General features: G+C 51.5%; 11 protein-coding genes across 11 annotated transcripts; 5 read left to right on the forward strand and 6 right to left on the reverse strand.

Annotated features, from left to right (window-relative positions):
• Positions 1–198: 198 nt before the first annotated feature.
• Positions 199–1692, reverse strand: PFLUO_LOCUS7883 (uncharacterized protein; the record flags this gene model as incomplete). The annotated part of the gene is made up of 5 exons (XM_073785563.1): positions 199–881; positions 941–952; positions 1008–1495; positions 1546–1572; positions 1631–1692. The coding sequence occupies 5 exons, from the start codon at positions 1690–1692 to the stop codon at positions 199–201; spliced, it is 1272 nt and encodes a 423-aa protein (XP_073641906.1).
• Positions 1693–2280: 588 nt separating this feature from the next.
• PFLUO_LOCUS7884 (uncharacterized protein) lies at positions 2281–2790 on the forward strand (the record flags this gene model as incomplete). The annotated part of the gene is made up of 3 exons (XM_073785564.1): positions 2281–2399; positions 2445–2568; positions 2677–2790. 3 exons carry the CDS (start codon positions 2281–2283, stop codon positions 2788–2790), a joined length of 357 nt encoding a protein of 118 aa, XP_073641907.1.
• Positions 2791–3572: 782 nt separating this feature from the next.
• PFLUO_LOCUS7885 (uncharacterized protein) lies at positions 3573–5601 on the reverse strand (the record flags this gene model as incomplete). Its single annotated transcript, XM_073785565.1, has 2 exons — positions 3573–5311; positions 5367–5601. The coding sequence occupies 2 exons, from the start codon at positions 5599–5601 to the stop codon at positions 3573–3575; spliced, it is 1974 nt and encodes a 657-aa protein (XP_073641908.1).
• A 4979-nt stretch (positions 5602–10580) lies between these two features.
• On the forward strand, positions 10581–11975 carry PFLUO_LOCUS7886 (uncharacterized protein; the record flags this gene model as incomplete). Its single annotated transcript, XM_073785567.1, has 5 exons — positions 10581–10721; positions 10774–10900; positions 10967–11090; positions 11158–11612; positions 11662–11975. The coding sequence occupies 5 exons, from the start codon at positions 10581–10583 to the stop codon at positions 11973–11975; spliced, it is 1161 nt and encodes a 386-aa protein (XP_073641909.1).
• Positions 11976–12268: 293 nt separating this feature from the next.
• Positions 12269–13129, reverse strand: PFLUO_LOCUS7887 (uncharacterized protein; the record flags this gene model as incomplete). The annotated part of the gene is made up of 1 exon (XM_073785568.1): positions 12269–13129. The coding sequence occupies one exon, from the start codon at positions 13127–13129 to the stop codon at positions 12269–12271; it is 861 nt and encodes a 286-aa protein (XP_073641910.1).
• Positions 13130–13348: 219 nt separating this feature from the next.
• On the forward strand, positions 13349–15497 carry PFLUO_LOCUS7888 (GTPase required for pre-60S ribosomal subunit nuclear export and maturation; the record flags this gene model as incomplete). The annotated part of the gene is made up of 3 exons (XM_073785569.1): positions 13349–13446; positions 13515–14259; positions 14661–15497. The coding sequence occupies 3 exons, from the start codon at positions 13349–13351 to the stop codon at positions 15495–15497; spliced, it is 1680 nt and encodes a 559-aa protein (XP_073641911.1).
• Positions 15498–15980: 483 nt separating this feature from the next.
• Positions 15981–18144, forward strand: PFLUO_LOCUS7889 (putative serine/threonine-protein kinase iks1; the record flags this gene model as incomplete). Its single annotated transcript, XM_073785570.1, has 2 exons — positions 15981–16042; positions 16104–18144. 2 exons carry the CDS (start codon positions 15981–15983, stop codon positions 18142–18144), a joined length of 2103 nt encoding a protein of 700 aa, XP_073641912.1.
• A 624-nt stretch (positions 18145–18768) lies between these two features.
• Positions 18769–20571, reverse strand: PFLUO_LOCUS7890 (uncharacterized protein; the record flags this gene model as incomplete). Its single annotated transcript, XM_073785571.1, has 1 exon — positions 18769–20571. The coding sequence occupies one exon, from the start codon at positions 20569–20571 to the stop codon at positions 18769–18771; it is 1803 nt and encodes a 600-aa protein (XP_073641913.1).
• Positions 20572–20703: 132 nt separating this feature from the next.
• Positions 20704–21956, forward strand: PFLUO_LOCUS7891 (TFIIH/NER complex subunit; the record flags this gene model as incomplete). The annotated part of the gene is made up of 3 exons (XM_073785572.1): positions 20704–20743; positions 20797–21037; positions 21095–21956. 3 exons carry the CDS (start codon positions 20704–20706, stop codon positions 21954–21956), a joined length of 1143 nt encoding a protein of 380 aa, XP_073641914.1.
• Positions 21957–22217: 261 nt separating this feature from the next.
• On the reverse strand, positions 22218–24191 carry PFLUO_LOCUS7892 (uncharacterized protein; the record flags this gene model as incomplete). Its single annotated transcript, XM_073785573.1, has 8 exons — positions 22218–22328; positions 22386–22558; positions 22624–22895; positions 22957–23026; positions 23078–23345; positions 23412–23535; positions 23592–23842; positions 23898–24191. 8 exons carry the CDS (start codon positions 24189–24191, stop codon positions 22218–22220), a joined length of 1563 nt encoding a protein of 520 aa, XP_073641915.1.
• Positions 24192–24602: 411 nt separating this feature from the next.
• Positions 24603–25601, reverse strand: PFLUO_LOCUS7893 (uncharacterized protein; the record flags this gene model as incomplete). The annotated part of the gene is made up of 2 exons (XM_073785574.1): positions 24603–24764; positions 24828–25601. The coding sequence occupies 2 exons, from the start codon at positions 25599–25601 to the stop codon at positions 24603–24605; spliced, it is 936 nt and encodes a 311-aa protein (XP_073641916.1).
• Between the last annotated feature and the right edge of the window lie 100 nt (positions 25602–25701).

Raw genomic sequence — 25701 nt, forward strand, 5'->3', positions numbered from 1 at the left:
TGTTGTGCAGCCACGATGATTGTCGGGCCAACAGTCGGTGGTCCATGCGCGCTCCCAGCCTCGAATCTAACCCTAAGAAAGGTCGGAAATCTCGGATTAATCAACACCAACGCCATGTAGTTATTAATTTCATGCGACGCTAGAGATACAAGTTTCATCCTGAGACAATGCAAAACAGAAAAAAAAAAAAGAAACCCATTAGACCGGGTCTGTAAGTGGCTGCCCTCGACCCGGATGACTGACCGTCACCGACGGAGCCGAGAGACCCCCAGTCGGCATCATCTGCGGCGGATACCCAGTATACTGCGGCGAAGAGCGAACAGCCCCCGGATTCTGTGCTACCGCATACCCATGCTGCATTTCATACACGTTGCTAACATCATCCTCGCTAGACGACCAGTTACCATCGGGATCGTGGTCGTGCGGCCGCCGTGGGTAGGCAGGGGAAACGAATGGATTCGTGGATCCTAGGTAAGGTGCCGCCGTGGTGTTAGATTGCACTGAACCTAGTTGCTCATCGTCGAGATTGCGCAGAGCAGCCGCGCTCTCGTCGAAGTGGCCCATCTTGGTATTCCCGTGAGGATCGACGGGGTCGGTACCCCAGGTGCGGATCGGATAGGCACGTCCCTTGCGCCAGGCCTCGGTGATCGGAGGAAAGTACTGGCGATAGGAGACATAGCCGGTGATGAGACCCAGAAGCCCGCCGGTGATCACGTCGAATGGATGATGGCGCGCGTCCATGATGCGCGAGACGGCGATCAGGGTTGCCGCGATCAGAGGAACCATGATCAGCAAGGTCTTCCAGACCTCGCCGCGATTGTCCATGACGTGCAGCTTACCGCCTAACCAGAGTGCTGTATAGCCTAGGCCGGCGAAGGATGCTGTGGTTCAATAATCAGTCAGTATCAATGTAAGAGGGTGGTTGTTCAAAGACGCTTACAGCTGCTATGACCTACATTGGCCACATGTTAGCTTTTCAACAATTAACACATCGGAGACGAACATACCTGATGGCCAAGAAAGGAATCCATCTTTGATCAGTGCAGGGTCTCCAGTGCAGATCGTGTAGTTTGACAAGCCCGGGATCTCATCATGGCTTCCGGCGGGCGGTTGGCACCTTGCGATCAGATCGGGTCGAGGCTTGCCACATGCATTCTTGAGCACCTGTGTAACCACAAAGGCCAGTCCCTGCGCCAGTAGCAAGCCCAGAATGCCACAATTCATTTCCCACAGGCGATCCTTCCACCGATACGGGCCTCTCAACTTTCTTCTCCCAGAAGTTGGATCTTGCTTGTGGTGCGAGAACAAGCCATCGATCCCGAGGGTGTAGATAATGATCAGGACCAGGGGAAAGACGCCCGAGATGGTAAGAGCGAGGGCGATCGGAACACGCTCGTGCACGGCGTACGGGTACTGGAGGGAGATGTTGCGGAGGGAGAAGTGCTGGTGGAATGGCTCGATGGAGTCGAGGATGTAGAAGCCAATGATGCAAGCACTGTTCCGGGTTAGCAGGGCGCATCGATTGAAGAATCAGTTTCAACGCACATAAGAATGACATAGTCGAAGATGTACCTGGAAGCATGTCAGTGACCGATTCGGTCGGGAACGCAGGCAGAGTGAGTATACACACGAGATAACAATGCGCGGACGCAGTCGGCGCTTGGAGAAGGGCAGCTTGGCGGAAAGTTCCATGAGTTCGAAAGAGCGTATGTGTGTGCTGCAGAGAGAAAGAAAGAATGAAAGAAGAAAAGAAAAAAAGAGTAGATGAGTCGCGTGTACCATGAAAGCAAGGTTGGGCATGTGTACTGGTACCTGATTCACTGCCAAAATTGCATGGCAATTCAGGTACCGGTACCGTCTGAACAGGTCTAGCCTCGGGTGATCCACGCGCCCAACACTCCAAAGTCTGTCACTGGCCCGGTGTGATTGGTCGCCATCGGACGATTATTATTGTTTCATCGTGACCACCTGTTTCTTTGTATACCATCCGTTCTATTTATATATTGTTCTTTGTTAGGCGTCAAGGTCCAGGCATTATTCACATTTTTCATCTATGGACAATCCTTTGTTGTTTTATTCTCAATGAAACACGATGTATCTGAAATGGCTCTTCTTTGTAGATCAAGGATTCAAAAAGGCCCTGATGGCCCTCGATAAGATCCTGTTAGACAGCCTCGCACGTCGTGGACACCCAGCCCAAGTCCCCTCCCTCTATGTACCTCCGATTTACCTCTGAATGCTGATAGTTTACCAGATCTATCCGATCGGGCTTGTTGAACAATGAGTGACAAACAAAAACCTATTGGCCCATGCAACGCCCACAAGAACACGAACAGGATCTACTTGGGTCCCGGTGAGGGCGCTATGATTCGGGACGCCATTGAAGCGGCACACAAATGGTAAGTAAGCCACCTACTTGCAGATTCAAGTTAACACAAGCACAGGGTCCATGACCTGCTTCCTCCAGATCTCGTCATACGACATCGCTGGAGCGACAACTTCGAGGTACACGCACACATGCTGTGCTACCAGTCTCCCTATCTATTCCGCAGATGCAAGCCCCATCTGGTGAGTTTTAGATGCCCAGTGAGTTCCTGTGAAATACTAGCTGACAATACTAGGAATCTGATCCGGTCATTGCTAACACGGGACTGCTCCCCGTCCTCAACATCCCAGACCCCGTCCACCCGAAACACATGGGACGAATCGTCAACTTCCTGTACACGGGAGATTACTCTGTCGCAGAACATGACGTCCTCTGTCAAACTTTCCTTGGAGGTCCAGACTTGACATGCTGGCCCTGCTACAACCACGCCCGTCTCCTGGCCTTCCATCTAGGCATGATCCGCTCAGCGATGTTTCTGGGCATCGAGGATCTGCGGCGTATGGCGCAGCAGAAATTCTGTCTTGCAATTGAAGGTGCTTCCCTCCCTGTTCTCCAGAGAATTGTCCTCGAGGTTTATTCCATGAATGCTTACACAACGGGAAGTAAGATGCCATGCTCGTGGGATCAGTTGATAGTTGATGATTTCCGAGCGTCTCTAGTTGTCCCCGCTATCTTGAGGTATGTCGAAAATAGCGGAGACGAACTGGCAGAAGAGCAGTTCAGGACACTTCGTATTCAGTTTCCGCAGTTTGATTCTGACTTAGATCTCGGTATTCTTGCATCGTCATTTTCTTGGTTTCCCTGGTGAGGTGTGTGCTAGAAAGGCGGCAACTTTGACGAAGGCAATTGAAAAGAATACGACGTTCTAGATAGAAAGTAAAATCATTGTTTTACAAATTTTTTAAAAAAAAACTAAAACTTTGTATTTCTAATAATACAGCAGTTGAAGGAGTGTCTTGCTCTGGATACGAGTGACCCAGACACAATGCTATACAAAGGACAATTCACCAGTCCATGAGGTCTGCTGGTCGCAACATTTGTTCCACCAACAAAGATTCAGCGCAGAACCAGTAGAGAAGAAAAAACATGATCACTTGGTCACATGAATATTGACATCAGACATTTAATCAGAGATAATGAAACGACATGGTCCACAGTAGCCGCATTGTACGAAGGACGCACTAATTTAGCAGACGGTGATGTACAGACCCAGAGGCGAGGGGTTGTAGTCCTCGAAGAAGTTGAGGTCGGTAGAACCAGCGTTCTTCATCTCGTAGCCGACAGTCTGGCCAGCCGGGCACGAGAAGGTGGAGATCACGTAGGAGTTGCCGGGCGAGACGGTAGTCGTACCGAAGTCCTGAGAGACAGAGGGCATGTTGCTGTACGAGGTGGAAGAGCTCGCGGGCGACGAGAGCTGAGCGAAGTCAATCTGGCCATCACCGCTGAAGCTGAAAGACGAGGTCTCGAGGTCCTGCTTCTCGGGGAAGAGGAACACCAGGCTGCAGGTCTTGCCGGCATCCGACGAGGGAATGTCGAAGTTGAACAGGCTGGAGATGGAAGAGGTCAGGGTACCGTTGTACGAGGTGCCGGGGGCAGTGTCGGGCGAAGAAGAGTCGACGGGAATGATCAGGTGCGGGAACTCATAGTCGCCCGACAGATCAGTAGGGCAGCTGCCGCTGGACGAGCCGGTGGCAGAGGGAGCAACCGAGGCCGAGCCAGCAGGGACGCTGGAGCCGCTAGCGGGAACCGAAGGGTAGACGCTGGAGGCGCTGACTGGAACCGAAGTAAAGACGCTGGGCGAGGAAGCAGACATGCTAGCAGGGCCACCCGGCTGAGACGAAACAATGGGAGTGGTAGCCGGGGCCGGGGAGCCGCTGGCGGGACCGGAGGGCTGCGAGCCAGGGACAGATGACCCGCTACCAGGAGCAGGAACACCAGGGGTAGCAGAGCAGCTGCAGTCAGTGACGGTCACCGTGGTCAGCACGGTGTAGGGCGAGCCAGCCAAAGGAGGGCTACCCGAGCCGGCCGGGGCCGAAACAGAGGTGCCGGAACCAGAGCCAGGGTATCCCGAAGGCGAGACGGCAGGAGTAGACTCGGTGACAGTAGACTCAGTGACAGTAGTAGACTCAGTGACCGGGACAGACACAGAGGAAGCCGGGACGGAGGAGACCGAGCCAGGGTATCCTGAAGGAGTGACGGCAGGAGTAGACTCGGTGGCAGTAGACTCAGTGGTAGTAGTAGACTCAGTGACCGGGACAGACACAGAGGAAGCCGGGACGGAGGAGACCGAGCCAGGGTATCCTGAAGGAGTGACGGCAGGAGTAGACTCGGTGGCAGTAGACTCAGTGACCGGGACAGACACAGAGGAAGCCGGGACGGAGGAAACCGAGCCAGGGTATCCCGAAGGCGAGACGGCAGGGGTAGACTCGGTGGCAGTAGACTCAGTGGTAGTAGTAGACTCAGTGACCGGGACAGACACAGAGGAAGCCGGAACAGAGGAGCCGGAACCAGGGTATCCCGAAGGCGAGGCAGCAGGAGTAGACTCGGTGGCCGGAACCGATGAAACGGGCACAGAGGAAGCCGGGACGGAGGAGACCGAGCCAGGGTAACCCGAAGGCGAGACGGCAGGAGTAGACTCAGTGGCCGGAGCAGAGGAGACTGGGATAGTCGAGTAAACGGGTGTGACCACGGAAGACGAAGAAGCGCCAGCACCAGAGCTCGAGCAAGAGTCAGCGTGCAGGTTCACAGGCTTGCACATGGTGATATCGGCACTGTCAGTGGTGTAGATGTTCCGGCCGTTTCTCTCGCCAGTTTCACAAGCAATGAAGTTGTCACTGCCTTGGAACACCAGCTCGCCCTGGGAGTTGATAGAGAAGCCCTGGGTGGGAGCAGCACCTGCATCACACTGGAACTGAGTAGTTTCGGCTAGAAAAAGTTGTCAGTGTCGTCTTCTTGGATCAATTATCAGTGAAGTACTCACAGGTGATGACGCATCCACGGCCCTTGCTATCGGTGATAGTGCCGTTGGACGAGTCGAGGCAGAACTGAGCTGGCGACAGAGAGTTATCTCCAACACGGGTCTGGCCATCGTTCAGCTGGCCAATCGAGCCTGAGACACCGCCAGAAGCCGTCAGGTGGAAGCAGCAGGAGTTGCTGCGACCAACCAAGGCATTAGTGCCGGCAGCGAAGGCTGCGAGGGTGACGAAGGTCTTCATGGTATCGAGTAGCGAATGAAGATGGGGGGGGGGGGTCAAAGAAACGAATGAACACAACCCTTTAAAGCTCTTGATAGATCTTGAGCTTATTAGCCGCCACCGAGTATAGATCAACACGGGAATAATTTATTGGGGGCGATATTTTGGAGAACGAGGGAATATTTATAACGAGCAGTGGATTCAGGTCATTTCGTTACGAATCAGGATGTGTGGCTCTGGGACATCTGAGCCACGAGGATCCGGTATTTCCAAAAGCGAATCGAAAATAGAAAGGCATTTTGTTGGCCGAGTGTCATTGCATTGGCTCGATGCCGTTGTACGTGGGTAGAGTGGACCAGGTCCCTTCCTCAGAGAGCAAGTAATCGCAGGCCCGAACCAGCCGAACAGGTCAGCATCGTAATAGAGCAAACGTCATTTCCAAGAAAAGATTACTGTTGCGAGATGTGGAGAAAAGGCCATGCTCGATGCTCCACTGTCCGAAAAACCGTCAATGGCTGCCGTTCGAAAGAGACAGGGCTGTGGTGGGTCCTCAGAGCCTATCATAGAAGCCGTTCGACTCAGGCTGGACCTCATCTGAGCAGGCACCGCGTTTCCAGTGGCAAATGCGCTTCGTCCATGGATTCCACCTCATGTGTGCGACTACGAAAGGCGCAGGCTGACCGAAACCCGGGTCAAGCGGATGGAGGCGCCGGTTTCCACGGTAAGTCGGCACAGTACGGCCTTCTCATTGATTCCCGCTCGTCTGTGCCGGATGGTCGGCATACGGGTAATTGAGGTACAATCGTGGAGGACCTCCAGATTTGGTGCCTGAAACAGCTAAGCGTAAACACTCATAGTTCGGGGGTCTATAGCTCAATTCTCATGCCGAAGAATCACCTATGCCTTGAGTTGCAAAGGTAGAAGACGCTGGTAGAGGGCTAGGCCCCTTCAAAAAAAGTTTGATCGCATCCACTTAGGCTGATGTTCCCTGCGTCAAACTCTTGAGCAGTGGCTGCCAAGTGGTCAGAGTGTTTTGTAACTCCATCGGGAAATTCTCTGGGTCGCACTGCCTACTTCGTGCACCTGTGCGAAAATCATAATGAAAGCAAGACTGGGGCTCCAAAAAAGCGGAGGTAATGAGCACACCACAACTGGATCGGATCGTGGAACTCCGGAATGTTCCTTGTTCCTTCTGGTTCAATTTATTGCCAGTGGGTCCATGAGGGACAATCCGCCAACGGTATGATCGGCTATTTTTGTTCCTCTGGTTGGACCCGGAGCTGACCACTCTCTGGATACACATATTATTTTTATCATTTGTTGTCAAAATGCCAAACATAGAATACTGTGTGAGACAGTAACAAAGTTGGCAACGAGGGACGTCATAATCAATTTTACGTCTGTTTTCAAGGCAAGCGCTAGATACCATGGAGGAGATGGTGGTTTAGGAAGTGCCCGATCCTCGACGCGTGTCGAGGTGCAGATCCATGTCACTTCGCCGATCCGGCGCACCACGGGGGCGATAAGGCTGCGAACTCTGTTAGACTTCTTAGGCTTCTAGAACTCTCCAAATAGTGGCCGACTCGCGTCCTTGCGAGATTCCAATAGTATTGTAGAGATATCTCCAGACATTACAAAGCATTTAGGGATAGTAGACTACGTACACAGGGACGATCGCCGGTTTATTCAAGAACTAGGCATCATTTTAATATGTCATATGTGACTTCGCTTCGGGAATCTCAAGTTCGATGAGGCGGTGTCTTCCGCTGCACTCCGAATCGGTTCAGTCGGATAATGGATCTCGGTGATGAGCGAAAATAACGTCGGTGATTAGCCGTAATCGATGAATAATGTGTAAAGCGCCAATGCCATCATTGTCTCCAGTTCCAATTCACACCGGTACAGCCGTTGGGGTTATTTCGGCCACTTATAGTTAGCTCCGACGCCAGTGCCAAGTTTATCCTGACATGTCATGTCGATCTCACGGCGCACTAAGTGAGCGGAGCGGGTCTCGACGCTGAGAAAACCTTGAACTGTCAAAATGACATACATCTCGCAGGAAGACCTTAGAAGAGGTCTGCCTTGTTATCCGGTGGTCCCAGTCGAGACGAGAATCTATTGTTTTGCTGCCAATTTTTTTCGGTTTCTTCTTTCCAAGAATGTTCCGTAATCCAATGCGTGAAATTAAACTTTGATTTCTTGTCCCTGTCAGCCTGTTTTCTTTCTTTCTTTTGTGACAGGTCAAGAAAGTTCTTGTAGCAGGTATTCTTAGGTATTACGTGAGTGGGCAGCTGGAAAGGCGAGTCAAGGAGGATCGGTCCATGATCACAGTTGTATTGGAGGCAGCCGGTGGCGAGAATAATCAAATAATGAGTAAAGAGAACGAAAGAAAAAGGAGATGTAAAGCTAGATCCATCCAAAAAAAAAAAAAAGTATGCATCCCAATTGTCATACCTAGAGTGATGAGGAATCGATTAAATAGACTATGGCGGCGACGTGTATCTATTCACATCGATAGTTTGCTAATGGTTGTGGTGGGGTCAAGACTCGCTGTTGTCTTTCACGCCGACAGTAATGAAGATTCCAGCTCGGAAAACAAGGTATCCCAATCGAAGGTGTTCGCGTCAATGTTCGTGTCGAATGTTTGCCAAAAGTCACCGAAAAACGGTTGCGATGAATCCGTCAAAGCAGTGTCAGCGTTGAGGTCTATGGAACTTGGACCCGTCGGCATGTCGGAGCCATCGGTAGGTCTGGACGCTGACTCGCAATTTTCGACACCGAGGCGATCTGTATTGGTGTTCTCCATTTCTGGCAGCGACACTTTATTCCGCCGAAGGATAGTCATAAAGGAGTCAAGTAAATGTTTTGCAAACGGGGAATCGCTCTTGGCTTCTTCAAGAATGCCAAATGCATCGAAAATCTCGCCACGACGCTCCTGGTCCTCTGCGGGCCGAGTGCTTTTGTTGAGACAAAGATCCAACAACAGAACTACTATGGCCATGCACATACAGTGCAAGACACCGGAAAACTTTAATCGAGACAGCACGAAGGGAAATTTTTCTTTCCTCAATTGTGCCTCGGCCCGGATCACCATGCGGGCTGCGTCTAGGCATGCAGTCCTTGAGTAGGTATTGGCGCGGTCGGCGGAATTTTGTGATAGGAAAGGCAAATGCAATCTACACCTCTGGGTATGCAGTAATGAGTTCAGTATGTACCGCTGACTGACGATTTCGGGCGATCTTCGCAAGTCATTCACGGGTACTTGGCTCAGATCGGTACCCAGAGAAAAGAAAGCCGGGACTTCATTTGAAAAGGCTCGGAGTTTGATGTCAATTTCTTGTGCTTGTTGGAAAGCTGGCCCCCCAGTGCTGGATGTTGCGAAGGGGACATTGTCAGTAATCTCGCGGCATAGTTCACCCAGGCGTATTCGGTGTAGACAGTAAGACATGGAGGTTGGCTGATCAATCGGTTGATCAACAACTATCCCATCGATCAGGTCTTCATCGTTGGCATTCCGGGGTTTGTTTGTCATCATATGCCGTGGATTGATATTATACGTTCCTTTGTGAGAACCCGCAAACTGAGAAAGCTGCCTGTTCTCTTATCAGCATGCATAAACCGAGGACAAAGCCAGGCATACCAATCGGTTGACACAAGGTACCACCATATTCTTCTCCCCATTTCCGCCCTAACCGAATCAGGAGGAAGAGCATTCGCAAATTCCGAATTATGCGGATGATCGATCCGGTGCAAGCATAGCTCTCGTGCAACTGAGATGGCAGTAAATAGCAGATGGCGAGCTTGGGCTCGTATGCCGACCCGGTTGCAGACCACAAACAGCAAGATTAACATGGCTTGAACGTCCTCAATAGATTCGCAGTCCGTATGGCGCGAATAGTCCAGTGTCTCGAAAGCTGCCTCCGCCCACGACATAGACTGTTCATTTGCCTGCTCCACACTAGAGAAAGGCGAATCGTCCATATCGCGCACACTCCAAAAAGACGTGGTGCTAGCCAGTATAGCCAAGAGCAAGGAGACTTGCCCAGTCTTTATTGGTTGATTCTGATGGAGGTCATCATAAAGTTCGTTCACGAGTGCTCGGACTGAAGGTCTATGGACGACATGGTGCAAGTATGTGATGTCAGCGAGGTACTTGTCGACCACTTTTTCTGACTCTTCTTGGAGTGGAAGCCAAATACATCGTGCCGTAGACGTGTCACTGACACTATTTAGTTTCGTAGCTTGTTGGATTGAGCAAATTTTAAACTCGATCTCATGGCCCAGAATGGAGCGCTGTTTCTACAATGAGCAGGCTCGAACATCAGGAAAGAGTAGAACGTACCGCTGAAGTGGGGTAAGTGATTGCTTTCTCAAGCCAGTTGGCATCAGCTGTTGAAGGTTGCTCTTGCCTCGGTATGTAGGGGCGCTGGCCTCTGGAATGAGGCGAAGGCTGTAGCGGACATTCAGCCTCAAGTGTTTTCTCGGCGGCGGTCGGTTGGCGCTGCCCGATAACGATGTCTTCAAGTCTGCGAACACGCGATAGAATATCTTCATTGCCAACTTCTGATTGATTGGCAACACCACGAGGCTTGTTGATCTGCAAAGGTGACGAGGCATACAGTTGGCAGCTCAGTCCGCGGCTGATGCAGTTCGGACAGGGGAATTGGCGACTGCACCGCAGCTTCCTCGAACGACAGAAATGGCATGACACCGGTCGCTGTCGCGACAGCCTGACATCTTTATCAATGCGCATTTCCCCTTATGCTGATTACTTTCGCGGCTCTGTGTTGGGTGAGGATGATGGATGAAGGAAGGATGCGGTCGGCGAGCACAACTGGCCAATGATAAAGCGAGAATGCCGCGGACTTTCCGTCTATCCGCGGAGGGTCGATTCGGGCGATCAAGTATAAAAGCTGGATACTTGACGAGCCTGACAGGAATTATTATTTAGACCAAGTACTTTCAGTCTATCAGTCGAAAAATTTATTATCCAACCAAAAATGGACTCCGTTGTTGCCCAGATCAAACATTTGATGCAAACCGCCGACGAAGTCGGTCGGTTGAACATCCGCAAGACTCTCCAACAGGTGCAGTCAGAGTTTGATTCTACTAACGAAGTCGTGCATTCTCTTGCGAACTTGGTGGGGTGGTCGTCTATGCTCCCTTTCCATACGAGGCTAACCCTAGACATAGAGCTTGCTCCCGTCGATCCTCCGCGTTGGCGCCGACCTGAACCTATTCGGCTCGCTGTGCAGGCATCAGGGCTCCATGAGTGTCAACGACCTTGCAAAGTCGTCTGGTGCATCACCTCAGCTACTAGGTGGGATTATTCAACACCGATCTGAGTATTGTGTTCGAAGTTCTAACATTATATTTCTGCCGTCAGCGCGACTTCTTCGTTACTTGGCTTCCAACAACATTGTACATGAAATCAGCGAAGACCAATACGAAGCCAACAAAACCACTCACAGCATTGCAGACCCCGTCGGAGATGGCATGCTTCACTTCGGGTATGTGAGCCCTGCCAGACCTATTTTCATCCTCACATGCCACCAAATTATATACTAAAGTGATCAGATTCGACGTCCATGGTCGCATCGCACAGGTTCTGCCAACGTTCTTGGCCGAAACAAACTACCAAGATATCACCTGTGTGACCAAGACTCCATTTCAGAAGGCTTTCAATACTGAGCTCGCTAACTTCGACTGGCTCGTTCAACATCCTGAGCTCTTCGCATCTTTGCAGAAGATCATGACCTCGATGAAATCAGCTGATTGGATCACCGGGTTTGATTTAATTGACCAGGAAGCTCAAAAAGTTTCTTCTGGACCCGCAGAGGGTTTTACAAAGCCCTTTTTCGTGGATGTTGGCGGCGGGTACGGACACCAATGTATGATGCTTGCGAAGAAGTATCCCAACCTCCTAGACCATCTTGTCCTCCAGGATTTGCCAGAGGCAGTCAAAAAGCTTCCTCCTATTGAAGGCGTGAAAGCTGAAGCTTATGATTTCTTTGAGAAGCAACCCATTATAGGTATGCATTGTACTTTCAAGCCCGACTTCGTGCTAATGCTCAGATATAGGGGCCAAATTCTATTACATGCGCAGAATCATGCACGACTGGTGCGACGAAGATGCTTCAAAGATTCTTCGGAACGTGGCAGCCGCCATGGGCCCCGATTCCCGCATTCTGATCGACGAAGTCGTCCTCCCTAGGACTGGCGCTCACTGGCGGGCGACAATGGCTGATATCGCCATGATGGCTGCGTCTGCTGGAAAGGAGCGCAGCGTGCCGCAGTGGAATGCACTTTGTGAGCGTTCCGGATTGCGGGTCGAGCATATTCACATTTACGAGCCGGTGACTTATACGTCGATTCTAGTCTTGGGACCCCATTAGGATATTCTTCCGGAATAGGGGGCTAGCCAATACTGCTTGTTAGTTGTGTTAATGCTGCATCTAATACTCTCAGCTCGAATCTATACTCTCACCGAGATATTTTTGCCGAAGATATCGCGTACACAGTAGAATCTTCGTAGATTGAGGCGCTACGTCGACCTGACGAGAAGGAAAGACGAACGATGAATATGATATGGAAAATAGCTGGAAAATGCAGCAGGTTTCCCCTGGATGATATAAAAACAAAAGAAATATGACAGCTGAAAGTATTGTACACAATGTTAAGATCACGTTCAAAGCTTGCCCCCAGTGATCTGCTCTCCAATCTTCTTGAGTCTGCCCTGGAGAATATCCCAGCGTTGGGTCTCACTCTTCCGTCCTTCGTTCACAATTGACTCCACAGTCCGAGGGTTACCCAAATTCCATACACTTTCACCCTCTGAATGGTCATTGCTCCACGCCTTGTTGGAGCCGGTAGGGAATACCTTGGCAATTTCGGCATCGAGCTGCTCCTCTGTCGTGATGAATTTGCGCGCATTCATGTACAGGTGCTGCAAGTTCTCCAGGCGTTCCATTTCCTTCTCAGCCAGCTTGGACTCCATGCGCGCTTTCGATTGAGCCAGACGTTCCTCTCGATTGGGATCCGGTAGGACGGCCATCTTTTCATGCAGCATCGCTTGGACGATGGACGGCCGCGTTAACCGCTCATCGTCTCTCTCGGGCTGGTAGAGGACCCGATCGCGTTGTGCTTGGCTGGCTTGACTCCGGGCAGTAATCCTTTCATCAGCCACCCGTTTCCGCTGGTACAATTCCCGAAGACCTTGTCGGAGGTTCTTTCGTCGCAGCGCCGCCATTTTCAGTCTGAATTCCTGCTTCTCGGGGTCGCTGCTGTTCTTCACTTCGCGCCCGGTCGCTGGGACTTGCGTTGCATCATCGATATATTGCTTCGTCTTCTTGTCTGGCCGTCGAGCTGGGAAGATCTCGCGAGGCACTGGGAGAGTACCCTTGACGCGTGGTTTGGTCTGGGCAGATGGCTGGATGGCTCTTGGGACATCGACAAAGTGAGGAGATTCGGGGCCGACTCGAAGATTGGAGGAGGACGTAAAGCCGCGGACCTGCACGGTGGCCGCCCGGCCGCTGCGGAGGAGAGACATGTTGGACAATTGGACCCGGTCACTCCGGTTCTTTCGGGAAGATCGAAAGGAGGAATGGATGGCGAGTTGGGCGACGAAGCGAGTTTGCGGGTGGCCCGTGCGCGGCAGAAATACTCCGCCCGCCATTTTTTTTCTTTTCCTCTTCCACTCCATCTCCGACCTGCCACACTTTTGTTACGGCAGCGAAATTCCGTTTTACTTTTACAACCACCCTTAATCATGGGTACCGGAAAGAAAGAGGCCGCCCGGAAGGTGCGGCAGGGTAAGCTGGATGATGGCATGGGGAACGTGAAGACCAAAGGTGAAAACTTCTACAGGTACGTTTTCCCCCTACCCCAAGGAACAGCGCTGCTCAAGGAACCAATGTGGACTGACAATCATCTAGAGATGCAAAGAAGATAAGGACCTTGAACATGTTCAAGGATGGCAAGGCCCAGCGCAATGCTTCTGGAAAAATCACCCAGGCTGCCTCTTACCAGTCGCGCGATGCCCCGGTTGCTCGCATTGAGCCCAACCGAAAATGGTTCGGCAACACCCGAGTCATCTCTCAACAGGCACTGTCTTCGTTCCGTGAGGCCGTAGCAGAGCGCGCGGCGGACCCATACCAGGTCCTGCTCAAGACCAACAAACTTCCCATGAGTCTCATCCGGGATGGTGACGGGACGAATGGCTTGAAACAGCACCAGGCGAAGATGGCAGTTGAAACCGCTCCTTACACTGACACGTTCGGTCCCAAGGCTCAGCGAAAGCGAGTGAAGCTAGGCGTGGCATCTCTGGAAGACCTTGCTGGCGAGACCGCCAAGATGCACGACTCGTATCTCGAGAAGTTGGATCAAGGCACATTCTCGGATGGGACTGCGATCGTCAATGGTGACGACGTTGCTCGCGAGGACCCCGGCACTTATACCACTGCGCGAGAGTCGGTATTCTCCAAGGGACAAAGCAAGCGGATTTGGAATGAACTTTACAAAGTCATCGACTCCTCCGATGTTGTGATTCACGTTCTGGATGCTCGTGACCCCGTTGGCACCCGCTGCCGGAGTGTTGAAAAATACATCCACGACGAAGCTCCGCACAAACACTTGATCTTTGTCCTGAACAAGTGTGATCTTGTCCCGACCGGTGTTGCTGTAAGTCTCTTTTTCCCTTGTTATTCCCGTCCATCACTGTGCTTCTTTGAGTTCTTTGTTTTGTTTTATTTCTATATTTTTGCCCCTTCGGCCTCTTGGCCGTGCCATTGCTAAGTCAAGGCTTCTTCCTGCGACACTTGTCGTGCTTTGTTCAATGGGAGTCTGTCTGTTACAGCTTTGGTAGATTGATGCTGGTCCGCGCCGAACCTCTTTCTGAGACTAGGTTGACTGGTTTTCGTCTTGAAAACTTGTCTCAAGGACCAAGCGTGCTTTGTTTTTGAGTTGAGTCCTGCTTCTGCCTTCTTTGGTGGCTTTATAGCAGGCCTCTTAGTAACATCCCACACATTCTGCACTTTTCACATTAGTTGGTGATTGATTGCTAACGTGGAATCTGTTATCAGGCTTCTTGGGTCCGCCACCTGTCAAAAGATTATCCCACTCTCGCATTCCACGCCAACATCAATAACTCCTTTGGTAAAGGTTCTCTCATCCAGCTGCTTCGCCAGTTTTCAGCCCTGCACTCCGACCGGAAACAAGTTTCCGTCGGTTTTATCGGATACCCCAACACCGGCAAGTCTTCCATCATCAACACTCTTCGGAAGAAGAAGGTTTGCACTGTGGCTCCTATCCCTGGTGAGACCAAGGTGTGGCAGTACATCACCCTGATGAAGCGGATCTACCTCATCGATTGTCCCGGAGTCGTTCCGCCAAACCAGAATGACACGGAGGAGGACATTCTTCTTCGTGGCGTTTGCCGGGTTGAGAATGTTGAGAACCCAGAACAGTATATTCCAGCTGTACTTCGTCGCGTCCAACCCCGTCACCTGGAGCGGACATATGGTGTTAAGGATCAACATGATGCCATTGAGTTTTTGAGCGTTCTCGCCCGCAAGGGAGGCCGACTACTCAAGGGAGGCGAGCCGGACCTGGACGGCGTGGCCAAGATGGTAATCAATGATTTCCTCCGCGGGAAGATTCCTTGGTTCACGCCTCCTCCGAAGGGAGCTGGCGTGGATGGCGGTAAGATCGAGGGCCGCGAAGGCCGACTTGGGGAGATGGGACGCAAGCGCAAGCTGGACGAGACAACCTCCGAGGCAGCCGACGAGAAAGCCGAATCTTCCGATTCGCAGCCTGGTGGTGATCAGGAGTTTGAGGGTTTTGGAGAGAGCGACGACGATAACGACTCCATTGCAAACCTGGAAATCAGCGATGAAGAAAGTGGCGAGGAGAACGATTGAAAAAGAGTCCAGACGAATATGACCGCAACGGTCAAATGATCACTACAGGATGGCCATCCTCGATTGACCTATCCTCCAACACCCGCCAGGCTTGAGACCGCGGATTGAGCACCCGGACCCAGTTGCTCCAATTCCAGAAGTGGTCATACGTACTTCACCCCTAGCACCTCAGCGTCGCGGAGCGCTAGTCCTTGCTGCGAACCTGCATTTCGACTCTGCATCCTGCGCGGGATTGTACATATCCTGTACAGCCACTACTTATCGAGTCCATAGAGCACTCGGCACTTCATTAGATACCCGATGAGCAACAAAAGCAATCACTTTGTCCATTATTCCACTGCGTAAACAACGCCCGTAGGTCAGGCTGTAGTTCCTGCGCTTCACCGCCCGGCATAATGTCATGCGGGGCGGCAGTTCGGCTCCGTCATTCACCCCCCCAAACGCAGGTCCAACCCAAGACCAGCGGGGATGCTGCTGTAGACAATGTCGGACGACGACATGTCTATGATTCCCTACAACGGGGGATCCAACATGGATGTGGTGCTGTATGTATTCGTTCTTCCTTCCACTGCTCTGGAGCTAGCTCTCATCACGGCTCATTTACAGGCGGCACAACGACTCCGTGGTGGTGTTTGACCATGATTCGCAACAGCTGGTCCTGAGAAACACAGCTGACCACAATAATGGTGACCTGGAGCTGGCAGACTGTCCCCTCTGCCATCGCCCCATGCGCGAGGGCAGCAGAGGGCGGGACTCTCACCGCGCGAGCACCAATCCTCCAGCGGAGTTTATTAACCCCAACTACTTCCGCATGCTGAACAACAGCCTCCCAAGCTCTGCAAGCTCTTCGAGACCCCCCTCCCCGCGTCGTCGCCTCGTTCAGCCAGCCCTGCCAGATGGTTCGACACCCGACCGTGGCCATCCTCAGCGCCCACCACCGACATCGCAAGGAATATCCTCTGCTGCATTTAGCCCGGACTACTTTCAGAGGTTTTTTGTGGAGGAAAAAGTTCTAGGACGCGGTGGAAAGGGCGTGGTGCTACTAGTCAAGCATATGTTGGACGGGGTCTCACTGGGACAATATGCCTGCAAGCGCGTGCCCGTCGGCGATGATCATGAATGGCTCGAAAAAGTGCTCGGCGAGGTCCAGTTGCTGCAGCATTTATCACATCAGAACCTTGTCTCCTACCGGCACGTTTGGCTGGAAAACGCCAAGCTCAGTACCTTCGGCCCGAGTGTGCCGTGTGCATTCATTCTCCAGCAGTACTGCAATGCTGGAGACCTGCACAACTACCTTTGTGGCTCTGTACAAACTTCCACCACGACCCAGCAGCTCAAGGAGCGACTGCGGCGAAGATCCAAGGGTGAGCCCGAGCCGCCAATTGCCTTGGCGGGACCTCGTACTCTCCAGCTGGATGAGATCTATTCTTTCTTCCGCGACATCACTTCGGGCCTTCGTTATCTTCACGCAAACGGGTACATTCATCGAGATTTGAAGCCCAACAATTGCTTGCTTCACGAGACCAGTGACGGAATCCGAGTGCTGGTGAGCGACTTCGGTGAAGTCCAAGGTCATGATGCGATACGAAAATCGACTGGTGCAACCGGCACAATCTCGTACTGCGCGCCGGAGGTCCTTCGACGGGAGCATCCAGATGGACCATTCGGAAACTTTAGCTTCAAATCAGACATTTTCTCACTGGGGATGATCCTCTACTTTTTGTGTTTTGCCGATCTTCCATACGACAGTGCCGACCTTATCAACGAGGAAAAGGAAGACCTGGACCGACTCCGAGAAGAGATCAGCCGTTGGAACGGATTTGATAAGGCACGGGGAATTCGACCGGATCTTCCAGAGAGACTTTACACTTTCCTTGAACGATTGCTCTTTGTGGATCCCAACCGAAGGCCATCCGCGGACGAAGTGTTGAGCGGTATCCAAGTGGGAGCCAATACGAGCGAGCGTTTTCTCTACAAAAGAGCCAGCTCAGCCGGCCCTGATGTGTCTCCGGCCTCTCGGATCCATCCTGTCAGTAGCCCACATCCGTCTATGGGCCAGCGTGCTCTATCGCCCGTCAAGAAAATGCCTCGCAGCCCTCGCAGCCCAGTGCATTTCCGGCACGACTCGCTGTTCGAGTCTAGCAATCACTCCAGAGCCAGCACAGCCCCGGCACCAGACACAAAACCGGAAGATGGACATTCTCTCAGCCCTGATCGAGACCTAATGATTCGGCCCAGGTACTCAACATCACCCCCCATTTCCCCGACTCGAACATCCGCTCTCGAAGAACCAGTTACCGAGATCCACGCCCTTCCTCAGCAGCAACTTCTGCCGCCCCCGCCCAGCCGATTCTCTTTTTTGCACTCTGTAACTTCTTTCTTCCCCGGTCAATCGCCTTCATCCTCAACTCTGCACCTCTCGCTGTTCATCGTCAAGGTAGTCTCGGTTCTCCACCCGTGCTCTCCTCTGGCTGTCAACCCGTGGATCCTCTATCCTCTTATTGTCATCGCAGCGATGACTTTGCGTACCCACAACGTCCGGATACAAATCCTTGCCCTAGTCGTACATCTTGCGGTTGTCATTCTCGGTCTACGCCTGGGAGCATTGTGCGTGTGGCATACAGGACAGTCAGTGTTACGGGTGTGATTTTTCAACGTCATTGGTCTTTCTCGACGAATACCTTTTCTCTCCAACCTAACGCTTCTTATGACCGTTCATGATCGTGCACTGCGCATTCCAATGTGATACCTTTTAATAGCAATTCATCATTCACCACTGGCATACAAGCGGCTGTCCAAATACTAAGGTTCATAGTGGCTCAATGAAATTTTCGATAATTCTATTCAATATGTACTATTGTATGTCGGGGGACAAAAATAAACCACACTCCCATGAATTTGGATCCCAAACCACGTTATGACAAGTCTAGGCTGACCAACAAATACCCGTAAGTACTCTTGACGAGCACAGTACAGGTAGCTGACCATCAGAAGAACAAGCATAAAGAATGGCCAGGGAACGCAGGGATGCCGCCAGAGAAGCCCTCGGTTTGCTTGGATTAATCTTGGAATTCAGATAGATGGATGCGTGCCACTGAATGGCATGATCCATTTCTTGACTGCGGAATACACCACGATCAAATGAATTCCTTTCTATTCTTCCATCGTACGATGGTGTGACTGTCCTACAGAATGGAGGTAGTAAGTTGAACAAGTGGTATCAAGTTTGTATTTGGGTATAAAGTAGCCCAATTTGCGCCTTGGTGCCATGCTATCTCATCCGGGCAGCTCTAAACTTGCTGATCCGTTTCGGTGGGTCCTCGTCTTCAATGGGGATCATCTCCTGCTCGTCATCGTTGACGAACCCGCCATTCTGGTGGACGAGGCGGTTCCGTGCTTTGTAGAACTCAGTGGCGATCTCGCGGCGGTGGATCTCTTCGTCTAGTTCTTCTCCTTCGGGCGCCGCGGCAGTTCCCGGGGTGATGTCGCGCTCGACCAGCTTATCGGCCAAAGTTTTTCCCTCTGGGGGTTGAGGAACAGAGGGGATGTTGGGGGTTTCGGTGATCGGAGTAGAAAAGGGTTTTGGTTCTTTCGGCGTAGCTGGGAAAAGAGGAGGGGGAACCGATGAAGGAGTCGCATTGGTTTGTTTTCTCGTACCCCGAGATTCAGCAAAGTGTGAGGGTTTCCCGGTGGGAATGTTGTCCGTGGCAACGCTTTCAGGAGCTGTGTCTCGGGCACTCTTGAAGCGCGAGACCTTCTTGGGAGCTTCTGGAGCCGCTGGACGAGTGTCCTGCGAGTTATCCGTTCGTTCGACAATCGAATCCGAGAGCACCGGGACATCTGGCTGTGGAGGGAGTGTCCTCTTCCCTGCAACTGGAGGATTAGGAGCAGGCGCAATATCAAGGTCGTCGGCGAACGCAACGCGCTTCTTGGGCTTCTTTTCTTTGACAGGGCCATCGACATTGCCGTTTGCTGGCCCGCTCTGTTCCATAGCCGGTGTGTCGATTTCCTCTCTGACATCTGCAGGAAGCGATTGCGAATCCTTGCCCATATTCCACATTCCCCGGGCGTTGAGCTTAGCCTCCAGCTCGCGCATCTGCTGGTGGTAGTCTTCGGAGAGCACCGGGTGTGACCGGCCAAACTCATCCTCATCCTCGTCCTCGTCTGTTTGATATTCATAATCCTCGTCGACAGATACATCGCTTGCATCCTCATCCATCTCTAGCTCCGCCACAATCGCGCCCACTTCATCAATTCCGTACTGAAACATCTCGCGGCGGAGTTTGGCATCTTCTGTGGATTCACTGACATCGGCCACTGGTGGTTGTTTGCGGTCCTCTTCAGTAACCAGAGACACCGGACGAGAAAGATCGACCTGATCATCCACATTTGCACCGCTTGCTTCTGGTGCAGATTGCTGGCCTTGCGTAGTAATCTCGGGATCAACGGCTGGTTGAGCCGGCGCTTGCGCGACACTCCCTCGCACAGCTGACGAACTACCGATGGCTCCTGTTTTCCCAGCCGCAGCTTCGGGAATATCTTCAACCCCTGCCTTCTTTAGAGCATCCAAAAGCTGCGGCGCATCGTCTCCGGGTGTATTGACGGAACTGGAGATCACCCGCCCTTCCTCGTCCAGCTCCTCCATAATCTCCGACATGGGGAACCCGGTCTCGCCTTGCGTCGGAGCGTGACCGTTGGAATCAAGACCATCCAACTCATCTTCTGCTGCACGCAGTCGCTTCTCCATGGTCCCGATGTTCTGCTTGACATAGTCGATCCGGCGGCCGAGAATGTCGACCACTTGTGCGCGAGACCGCGTCATGCCTTCTTTTCCACCAAGGATGACGCGCACTTCCTCCTCATTCACCAACGTGCCTCCGAATTCGCGGCCAACCGCAAGCACATCTTCGGCCAGGGCGTCATTGGGTAGATTGCCGATTTCATCGCGCAGACCGTCGTACTCTGCTTCCCAAGTCCGCCAGTGGTAGAGTGATTTCTGAAGCTTGAAAATGTTGTCTTCCAGGGTGAGACGCTGTTCCTCGAGCGCATCCAGGCTTGGATTAGGAACCCCCATGGTGACTGACTGCGGTGATTGACAAGAAAAAGTTGCAGGTCCGCGGGTGGCAAAAAAAGATAAGGCGGTGTGCGTGATTCTTATCAGCTCCGTCATTCTTCCCACCTTCGCCTCATCTGTCTCTCACTCACCATGTCGGCCACAAGTGGCGTAGCCCGTCGCGACGAGGACGGTAAGTTTCTTTGAGCTCTTTTTTCAGTTAATACTGATCCTGATCGCGTCTAGAGGTCTGCCCTGTCTGCAAGTCCTCGCGATACCTCAACCCGAACATGCGATTCCTCATCAACCCGGAATGCTACCACAAGATGTGCGAGTCCTGTGTGGATCGGATATTCTCGTCTGGCCCATCCAGCTGCCCCGTCGCTGGATGCCGGAAAACCCTGCGCAAAAACAAGTTCCGCCAGCAGACGTTCGAGGACATTGGGGTGGAGAGGGAGGTTGATATTCGACGTCGAGTGATGCAGGTGTAGGTTTTATGTCTTGTGTGAGGTTAGGATCCCGACTTACATTTGTCCTTTTACAGGTTGAACCGCCGAGAAGAGGAGTTCGACTCGAAACGCGCCTATGACGATTTTCTCGAGCAACGCGAAGAGATTATAGCCAACCTAGTTTCCGGCATCGACGTGGTGAAAACCGAGGCAAAGCTCAAGAGATATGCGACGGACAATGTGCAGTCAATCCGGACGAATCAAGCTTTGGAGGTCGAGGAGTCGCAGTCGTTCCAGGCACGGATGACTCTAGAGCAAGAGGAAGCGCGGCTGCGGCGACAGGCCGCCCGCGAAGAATATGAGAATGAGCGACGTGAGATGCAGGCCGGACGAAACGATTTTCTCTTGCGTCTGGCTGCCGGATCGCCGGCCGATGCAGCCGCCATCGCACGTGAGGGCCATAAGGTACTTCTCAAGAAATCGTCTGCTCGACGCAGCGAGGAAGACCGTATCCGCCAAAAACAAGCTGCTTTACGCGGCACAGATGTCAAACGTACCGCCAGTCTACTCAATACGGCCGACACTGCCGGCACCACTGATACTGGACTCGTCAAGGGTCTCCGTAAGATCAAGGCCCCCGAGCCTGAGAAGCCCTACGATCCATTCGACGGCATGGTCCCAGAGAAGCACGACTACTACACACTTCAAGATTACTATCCCTCCGCATATCTGGATAAGATTCGCAAGGATACTCGCATGCAGGCTGGTGGTTATGACCTGCGTGAGTACTACTCACGCTCCTTGATGGAGGCCTTCGCAGGCCTCGGCGTTTCCATCGCGGAAGAGGTCGCACAGCGCGATGCCACTTCCATGTTAGGTCGGTCGAAGCCAGCGTCGACAGAGAGCGCGGCTATGGCTGCTGTGGGAAATACAGTAGCTAGTGAAAACGCGACCTGACGCAGGCTTCTGGCTTTTCCTAGCTCTCTGGGCAGAGAACCCTTATTTCTAATATGTTTGTCTACTTAAAAAGCATAGCGTGGAGTCTTTTTGCATTTGGTCACGGCCTTAGGTCTCCTTTTATCCTATCAACCTGTTAATCCAAGATGATGCTCAAACTTTATCGAGCGAGTCCATTCAAATTCAAGAACTTGAACAAATATATCTTGTAATATAGAGGTAATAAGTAGGTACACTCTGAACAATTCAAGGCAGTTCAGTCTAAACGCAAAGAGTGAAATCCTCCAAGCCTGCATCAGGCACAGTCTCTTCGGGAAGGCAGAAGTTGACATGCTCTCCTTTGAGATCTTTGAATACGCTCGAGTATTCGTTCTAGATGTGCATTGTAGTTAGTACCAACTGATTCAAACTGTATGGTCTCGAACGAACCGTCGCAATGCTGATGAACTCCTCATAAAGGCCATCACTCTTCATCTTCTGACGAGTCCATTCAGTCACGCCTCCGAGGATGGCATTAACGGTCGTGATCTTGCTATCCCAGGTGACAAGAGCAGAAGCCCCTGTTCCATCCACACGAGTGGACTCGGTGCTCCCGTAGGGATCTAGGCAGATATCGTCAGAACAGAAATTCTTCGGTGAAAGCAAAGAGCAGGGGCGAAACACTCACTCTGTCCCTTTTTGGCAATGGCCATGTTTCTCCACCAAGCCAAGCCGACAGCCTTGTTAAACAGGATGGTAGGGAACACGCTGTATGGTGTGATAACGTCCAGCTCCTGGACTGTTTGGTTCGAGATGGATGGAATGCCAGCGTTCGAGATGTACCCGATTACCTGGCCATTCGAAGAGTTGGTGGAGTTGTTCACAGAGGCGAACATTCCGGGAACTTTGGTGACCACAGAGTTGCAGGTGCGCACACGTTCGGCGTTTTCGTAGACACGTCTAGCGGAATATTTAGCTTTCAATGGCAAGACAGAGCATGTTCCCTTGGGGTTTGAAATACCGAATAATATCAACGTCGTAGTAGGGCATCTCCATGACCTTCCAGGTTTCGTGACTGGAGAACCAGTATCCTTCTTGGAGTCAGAATCACTATCTAAGTAAGCTGATAGGCAAGAACTGACCTTTCTGGACAGTAACGGGACCGACATTGCCCATGTCGTAGTCCACGCTCACTAACTGAGGCCGCTTGATCGCCCACAATGCCTTCTTATCCGCGTCTGATAGACCACCAAAGAAATTGAGCCAGAAGGTGAACAGTTCTCCCTCATAAGGATCATTGAGTAGACCAGTTCCTTCACAGTCGTATGACTGGTTAGGATCATTGACGGGAAGAGATTGGTTCTTGATGTCGATAACGGAGCAGACTCGACCATTTCCTTTGTAGAAGATCTGTTCATCCCGCTTAGTACGTGGTTTTATGCATGATTCACATATTTTAAAAAATATCACACATACCTGCGCCGCAGTAGTCTTGGTATAATCCATCCAGGTCTGCCATTTGCTAGCAAGCTCCTTGTAGGAGGCGTTGTTAGTGTTTTCCAGGGCCTGTATAAAGCCGTAGACAGCCCATAGAAGCTCTCTGAGAAATATTAACGTTAGTGGACAATAAAAAACAGGCCAGAAAATAACGATTACCCGTTGTCAAGACCAGGCACGCGATTGACCCAGTCCCAAGTAGGAGTGAGATCTTGGGTGCTAGATGTAAACCAAGGCAAAAATCCACCGAAACCAGGGTAGGTCTCGTTGAATCTCAGATAAGTCTGCAGCTTAGTCTCCATAATTGAGACCACCATTTCGGGAGCTGCAGCTGGGTTGTTAGGAGACAGGAACCGGGCAGCCTCTGCTGAGCCCGCAATCGCATGAGTATAGAGCATGACTTGAAGCGACTGTTATAGACATTAGCTTCAGCAGCCAAGAACCATTACAGACTCTACAACTAACCTCCTTGCTGGCTGCACTGAAAGGGTGCTTCACGGTTCTTTCTCCAGTCACCCAGTCAATGTTGGTGCCATCATAAGACATACCATTCGCTGTGTTGTAGGAAACGTTATTCTGGTGAAACTGTCCTTCCCAATATAGCAAGTCATTGATGAAATTGCTCGGGTCTCGAAGGACCTGCTGTTGGGTATGTTGAGAGGCGAAGCGGCATGATGGCACTTTGGCTTGGCCTGAGGGCAAAGCACTTGCCAGTGCTGCCCATGTCAGGGCGAGAGATGACGTTTGCGTAACTCGCATGGTATATTCTTCTCAATAATCAAAGAAGAACGAATGGAGAAATATGAAAGGATTGGGAATCGCAATTGGAAAATAAAGATATCCGACGCGGTCTTACGAGGCCATTTATAAGTTTCTCAAGCCAGATCCTCGTGTGCCTGAAATACTAGACACTAGTAGACACAAGCAACACTGCCCAAGTCAAAAGCAAATCAATCTCAACAGTAATGTTAAATTTTTGGGGATCCCCGCACTCTACTCCTGAATTCCTCCGGGGAATCCTTGACTGGGTCCGTGTGCCTTGAAGCGGGAGAATATCCATTGGTTCGGGGAAATAAAATGAAAAGCGGCACAATGAGCTAAGCTTTTGGAGAAATGTTTCAAGAATCTCCGTTGATTCTCTACATTGGTCTCAATCATACAGTCCCAAAATCACACTGATCTCCGTAATGTGTCCGATGCCTTTGAATCAAGCCTTGTTAGAATGTCGAGTAAGACCGATAGGTCGTTGCGAGCTCTAGCCGACAGTGGAGACGCCTCATACTGGTCGATTATCTCCAGTAGACCGGCACCAATCAGTCGGATTTTCTCCACCTGTTTCAAAATCATCAGAATCAACCATCAAAAACAAAGAAGTTGCAGATTAAGCTAACTTACACAGGGCTCGCCATTCACCTGCAAAGACCAGAAAGGAGCTTCACGGATAACACGTAGCATATCACGAGCGATCTCGGTTTTCCGCAGTAGCAGAATATCATTATTCAATGGCGTAGCGTGGTTAAACTCCTCAAGCTTTTGAGCTATGACCAATCGGAGACAATGTAGCGACACATAAAGATTCGCCGTCTGGATGATATACTGCTTCAGTGGGTTGCCCAGCTGATTGCTATCCTCGTGGACGTTCACCGCAAACATATCAGGCTGTAGATATGGCGGCAAGTCATCAAGGGACGTCACAAAAAGTAAAAAGAGGTGGTCAATTCGATGTTTTTCTTCGGCAGTTGGAAGCGGTCGTGTAATCAGGCCGGGATCTCTTCGACTTTCAAGCAGTCGCAATTCAAGAAGCAAGTCTGATGCAGTTTGCCATAGGCGTAGGTTTGCGTTGAAACCTACAATGAAACTCTTTCGCGTAGTATCATCTGGTGCCGAGTTCCCCGGAGAAACTGAGATCTCATCCTCAATTCCAGTAGGATATGCCGTGGTGATACCCGACTCGAATGAAAATTTGTGGATTGTAATGGGGCGATTGTTGAGTATGGCAGCAGATTTGTCCCCGATATAGGCAATCCAAAACGCGCGTCGGCGCAACTCCGCCTCGAGTGGAGATAAGCCCTGTAACGACTTTTCATCGTGCAGTTGCATCACCTGGGCCAATCGGGTTGCTTCCCCAAAGATGTGCCATGAAAATCTCGGCTTGCCGGCCGCATGCATGCAATTGGAGTGAAGGTATCGAATGGCCACGGAGTTGGCATTCGGGTATTCCAAGTCAGCCTCAAGGTAAGAGCTCAAGCAGTTCCGAGAGGCTTGCAGA

This window comes from Penicillium psychrofluorescens (genome assembly GCF_964197705.1).
Source record: "Penicillium psychrofluorescens genome assembly, chromosome: 5".
Lineage (NCBI taxonomy): Eukaryota > Fungi > Ascomycota > Eurotiomycetes > Eurotiales > Aspergillaceae > Penicillium > Penicillium psychrofluorescens.